The 6,272-nt window shown below is 39.1% G+C and overlaps 1 protein-coding gene across 1 annotated transcript; it reads right to left on the reverse strand.

Moving 5' to 3' along the window:
* Positions 1-2,359: 2,359 nt before the first annotated feature.
* On the reverse strand, positions 2,360-4,228 carry LOC147283209 (uncharacterized). Its single transcript, XM_086248381.1, has one exon. The coding sequence runs from the start codon at positions 4,226-4,228 to the stop codon at positions 2,360-2,362; it is 1,869 nt and encodes a 622-aa protein (XP_086104507.1).
* Positions 4,229-6,272: the final 2,044 nt, after the last annotated feature.

Below are 6,272 nucleotides of genomic sequence, written 5' to 3' on the forward strand. Positions count from 1 at the left end.
TGACAGTATGTGGCAGTATATGGCTCTGCATGTGTATGATAGTGTAAGGGCTATGCACATGCATGACGGTTTCCCTGTGGGTACTTGATTTAGTGTCAGTTTACTATTATGGAGCTTTAAGTATTTTTTGATTTATTTGAATTTTATTGAGTATTTTGAGATATGAGTTTACAACAGAAAAAAAAATTATAAGTATGATAGTTTATTTTGGCTCTGCGAGTACCTTGAGATCACTCGGGCTCATATGACGGCTTCTCTGTGAGTATCTATGTTAGTGTGCACTATTATTATTGCAGAGATTATATTGAGTATGTAAAAATTTCGTTAAATATTGAGTAATTGTGGTCTATTCGCACTCCTGAAAACGTGGAGAATAACTGATTTAGTCTACGGTTTGCTTTGGCTAATTTGCATCTTATGGGTGAGTTTTCAAGGTTTGAGAAAAAGTTATAAAACTGGGGGTTGTGTTTCCAAGCTATAGAATATGGATTTTGAGAATACAAGTTTATCCGAAAAAGGCTTTAAGAAAAGAACATAGTTTTATGCTTTATTACATCCACTCACTGAGATTTTTTTTTTCTTTGTTTTGTTTTAACTTTCCCCCAAATAGTGGCGGTCGAGCTAAGGTGTCGAGGAATCCGTACCCAATCCCGAGGACACAATGTCCCTCTTGTAAATATTTGTACAAAATGAATGCCTTTAGTTGCGGCTCTGATAACCTACTGACAAATGATGACTGTTTTTTATAAATTTCATGTTGGATGGGTTTGAGATCCTTGTTGGTTGTGGTTAGCGTGTTTGATGTTAAATAGAAGTGTATTTCCATGTTTTACAGGTTCGAATAGTCAAAATTTTAAGGGAGACTCTGTTGAAATTTCAATAAAGTTTCCCTGATTTTGATTAAGGTTAATTGAAAATAAAGAAATTAAACAGAAGATTTTGGGTTTAAAATGATCACTTCGGGTTTCAGGGTGGAATTCGGTGGCAGTCCTGTCACTTTATTCCTATAATACCCTTTGATATACTAAGTTACCAACTCAAACATCACCTACTAAACATTCTTTTTCACCCCCCTTAACTATCATTTCACCCACCTATTGTTGTCCAAATTGAAGAAAACGAATCTTATACCCATCCTATAATTCAATCATAAATTCTAAATTAAATCTCTAACATTTATATTCAATTTCTAAATTAAAATAAACATTAAAATAGAACGAATTCTTGTTCTGAAACTATAAATAAATAAAAAGGGTTTAGTGTTTAGAATAATCATACATTTTAATAGATGTATGAGCATCAATCAAATAGTATCATTGATTTTTAGTTTTGGTGACAAAATAGTATTAGGATTTATGAAAGAAAAGTATTATGGAAAAAGATGGGTAGGTGGGATGATAGTTAAGGGGGGTAGGAAGAGTGTTTAATAGGTGAGTGTTTGAGTTAATATATTAAAGAGTATTATAAAAATAATGGAAGGTAGGAAGAGTGTTTTTATATTTTTATTTTAAATTTAATAGTGGGTGTAAAAATAAGGTGGGTGGAGAAATAGAACAGGCGTGTGGGAATATAAGAAATATATAATTAATTATTAAACTAATATAATTCTCAGACCAATAACTAGTTGTTGGGCAGGCTTGCCAAAAGGCTTGTTCTATTACGTACATAATCATTTGTGTATAGCGTTTTGTACATGTATATGGTGAAAAAGAAAGACAAAAAGAAATTAAAAAAAATGAAAGACAAAAAGAAAAAAAAAATGAAAGACCACTGCTATTCTCACACCCCCAAATTTCTCACCTCGCACCCCTATAAATTTTTAACTTATATAATTTCTCTTTAAAGACTCCCTCAAATTCTCAAGATATCTCATTGTTCGTTTTAAATTTTAATACTCGCAGTGCACGAATCTATATATAATATAGATGGCAAGCAAGGTCGATCCCACGAGGACTATTGTTGATCTTTAAATGATAATCCCAGTGCTAAAAAGAAACAAGAAAACAAGACACGAGTGGCTGCCAAAGTTGTCACGCCTAGGGCAGCTGCTCACTTGAAATAAACCGCACGCACACACACACGAATGGGAGGGAGTTTGTATGACTTGAAAACAGCAAATTAATCCTAAACAAAAACTAAGATGCGTGACTAGCAAAGAGTATGAAACAACAAGTTATCTTGTGAAAATAGATTGATAGATGATACTAGGACTCTAGGACTTTACCACTAGACCTCATATCTAATGTCATGGTGCAATTTCTGAAACCTTTAATTCCTATTGATGAATGCATTCGCATATTCACCTATGGCATAGCATGAAATGCATGATTCCCCAAATGTATAAACTAGTGCATGGCGTCTACCCATTTAGAAAGCAATAATGGCTATGACCTGCAAGACGTTCCAACATCTGATCAATAAAAGGTAATGGGAAATGGTCTTTCCGAGTACCTGAGTTAAGTTTCCTGTAGTCTATGCAGACACGCCACCTTGTCTGTACTCGAGTTGGCACCAGCTCATTTGCATCATTTCTGACCACTGTAACACCAGACTTCTTAGGAACCACCTGCACCAGACTCACCCATTTGCTATCTGATATGGGATAAATAATACCCACATCTAGCAACTTCAGCACCTCCTTCAGCACAACTTCCTTCATCACTGGGTTGAGTCTACGCTGAGCCTCTCTAGTCGGCTTAGCTCCATCCTCCAACAATATTCTGTGCATACACCTCGAGGGACTGATTGCCTTGATATCTGCAATACTCCACCCAATTGCTGTTTTGTGCTCTCTCAGCACTCTCAACAATTTCTCTTCTTCCTCTGCATTGAGGTTGGAAGCAATGATCACCGGTAATGTGCTTCCCTCACCCAAATAAGCATACTTCAGATGCTCAGGCAAATCCTTCAACTCTAGCTTAGGTGCCTGCAACACAGAGGGTACAAGTTTTGTATCAGAAACAGGTAAAGGCTCAAAAGCAGAAATATACATACCTGAACAGCGGGGTACGGCCTCTAAGTGAGCCAAAATGTTCTCAACCTGCTCATCCTCATGCACAGCCATAGGGCTATGAATCAAAGCCCTATCCAACGGATCACTGCTACAAGTCACATTAAACACCTGTTGACAAACCAAATCCATAACATCCACCCTAAAGCACTCATGCTCATCACTGGGTAGTTTGAGTGCCTCAAACACTCTGAACTCAATGGTCTGTCCCTGCACATTCATAGTTAGTGTACCCTGTTGCACATCAATTTTTGTACCTGCAGTGGCCATAAAGGGACGACCAAGTATCAAGGGTAATTGTGCCTCATACATAGGTACGGCCTCCATCTCCAAAACTAGGAAATCAGCCGGCAATATCAATCCATCTACTCTCACAAGTACATCTTCCAAAATTCCTCTGGGGTACTTAACTGATCTATCAGCTAACTGGATACTCACAGAGGTCGCCTTCAGCTCACCTAAATTCAGAGTCTCATACACAGAAAATGGCATTAAATTCACAGAAGCACCTAAATCAAGGAGAGCTTTCTCAAATCTACAGTCCCCAATGATACAAGGGATAGTGAAGCTGCCTGGGTCCTTGAGCTTGGGGGGTAGCTTCCTCTGAAGCACTGCTGAAACCTCCTCCGAGACCTTCACTGTCTCGAACTCTTTGAACTTTCTCTTGTTTGTGCACAAGTCCTTGAGGAACTTTGCATACCTTGGCACTTTCTTAATCGCATCTAGAAGGGGAATATTGATCTCCACCTTCCTGAATATCTCCATAACACCCTTCAGAGGGTCCTCTTTTTTAGCCTTCTGCAACCTGCTAGGAAAAGGAGCATGTATAGAAATCAACTTAGAAAGGTCAGATTGTACCTGAGGTAAGGGAAAACCCTTGGGAACTACCACATGGTTGCCTGAAGATGGCACAGAAGAGTCTAAGGTACCCTTAACATGTTCGGCTATGATCTCAGGTGCATCTTCTGACTCGACACCTTCCTCCACAACTTCTTTCTCCTCTTTCCCAACTATCTTACCCCCTCTGAGAGTAATTGCATTCACCTGCTCATTGTTCTTGGGGTTAATGATCACTTGCCCTGGAAGTCTCCCTGGCTCTCTTTGATTCAGTGCGGTAGCTAACTGGCCCATTTGTTGCTCAAGATTCGCAATGGCCCTATCAGTCTTCTGCATATGTGTCTCTGACTTCTGAATGAAAGACTGTGTGCTCTGAGCCATGGATGCAATCAAATCTTCCAAGGACTTCTTCTGAGGCTGTTGTTGTTGATAGCCCTAATGTGCCTGATGTTGTGGAAATGAACCTTGAGGCTGCTGATGATTCTGGTTATTACTCCACCTGAAATTGGGATGATTCCGCCACCCTGGGTTGTAAGTAGGAGAGAATGGATCATTCCTGGGCCTCTGATTATATGAGTTCCGCATGGTGGCCTGTTCTTGCACAAACTCAGGGAAATCGGCACCATGAGGGCAAGAAATCGTTTCATGTCCAGGTGTAGCACAAATGGCGCAAACCTCCAATGATGGAGCTTTCTGATTTAGGGCAAGTATGACATCCATCTTGCGTTCCAGCCGAGCGATCTGCGCATTAGATGCAAGATTATTAGAAGTATTGACCTCATTAACACCAGCGCACTTACCTCGAGTATCTGAATGCATTGTTTCTCTTGCCATCTCTTCATAGAGGTCAGAGGCTTCCTGGGCTGTCTTATTCCTGATAGAACCACCTGAAAAATTAATCACAGCATTCCTACTCGCAAGGGTTAGTCCTTTATAAAATATGCGCATCAATAAGTTCAAAGGAAGTCCATGATGTGGACATTGAAGTAGCAATGTATTAAAACGCTCCCAAGCCTCTGAGAATGACTCATCTTGTTGAGAAAACTGCATAATCATATCTCGCAGCATATCCTTCTTTTGAGATGAAAAGAACTTTTCTAGGAACTTCTTCTCAATTTCATCCCAAGTCCTCAGTGATCCAGGTTTCAAAGAATTCAGCCAAAACTTAGCTTTATCCTTCAGAGTGTAAGGAAACACCCTCATCTTGAGTTGATTCTCATTCACACTTGTCAAGGGCAAAAAGCTCACAGCATTAAATATATCTTTAAGGTGAGTTAGCGGATCTTCACTAGGTAAACCATGAAAAGAGGGTAGCATATTAAAGTGAGAAGATTTGAGCTCATAATTTCTTGCAGCAGGTGGCAAAGCAATGCTCGAAGGGGAAGCAGGGATGGTCGGGATGTCTAGATCCCCCATGTGTTCCACGTTGTCTTCCTCGGCCATAACTTTTTCAAATTGGTGAGAGCTTGATGAAGATGTAGGAGACGGCGTAGGGGATGGCAAAGGTAGACGTGTTGCTGCTCGAACTAACTCCGCCTTACTCTTTTCAGAAAACAACCTGATTTGGGCTAATCTCTCATCCAAATGAGTGTCCTCAATTGACTTGTTAGGATCTGGCTGGGACATGCACAAGTACCTACAAAATAAGAGACAAACACATTAGAACCACAATTGAACAACAAGAGAAAAGTAATTTTCGGACTCTTTTTTTTTTTTTTGAAATAAATAAACTATGTAATTAAATAAATACGAAAATCAGAAAACTAAAACAAGTTAAAAACGAAAAACTAAACACAATCCTACAACTATGACTCACGGCACACGAACAAGGACAAAGGGAAAACAAATTAAGAAAAAGAAAACAGCAAATAATCACTAAATAAAAACACTAAAAGAACGCACTAAGATTGTCACAAAGATCAAATCTAGTCCCCGGCAACGGCGCCAAAAACTGTTCGTTTTAAATTTTAATACTCGCAGTGCACGAATCTATATATAATATAGATGGCAAGAAAGGTCAATCCCACGAGGACTATTGTTGATCTTTAAATGATAATCCCAGTGCTAAAAAGAAACAAGAAAACAAGACACGAGTGGCTGCCCAAGTTGTCAAGCCTAGGGCAGCTGCTCACTTGAAATAAACCGCACGCACACACACACGAATGGGAGGGAGTTTGTATGACTTGAAAACAGCAAATTAATCCTAAACAAAAACTAAGATGCGTGACTAGCAAAGAGTATGAAACAGCAAGTTATCTTGTGAAAATAGATTGATAGATGATACTAGGACTCTAGGACTTTACCACTAGACCTCATATCCAATGTCATGGTGCAATTTCTGAAACCTTTAATTCCTATTGATGAATGCATTCGCATATTCACCTATGGCATAGCATGAAATGCATGATTCCCCAAATGTATAAAC

The sequence above is a fragment of the Dryas octopetala genome, chromosome 6 (assembly GCF_963921425.1).
Source record: "Dryas octopetala chromosome 6, drDryOcto1.1, whole genome shotgun sequence".
NCBI lineage: Eukaryota > Viridiplantae > Streptophyta > Magnoliopsida > Rosales > Rosaceae > Dryas > Dryas octopetala.

Coding starts and splice junctions, on each gene's coding strand:
- LOC147283209 (XM_086248381.1), bottom strand. CDS start 4,228: ATGGCTCAGAGCACACAGTCTTTCATTCAGAAGTCAGAGACACATATG.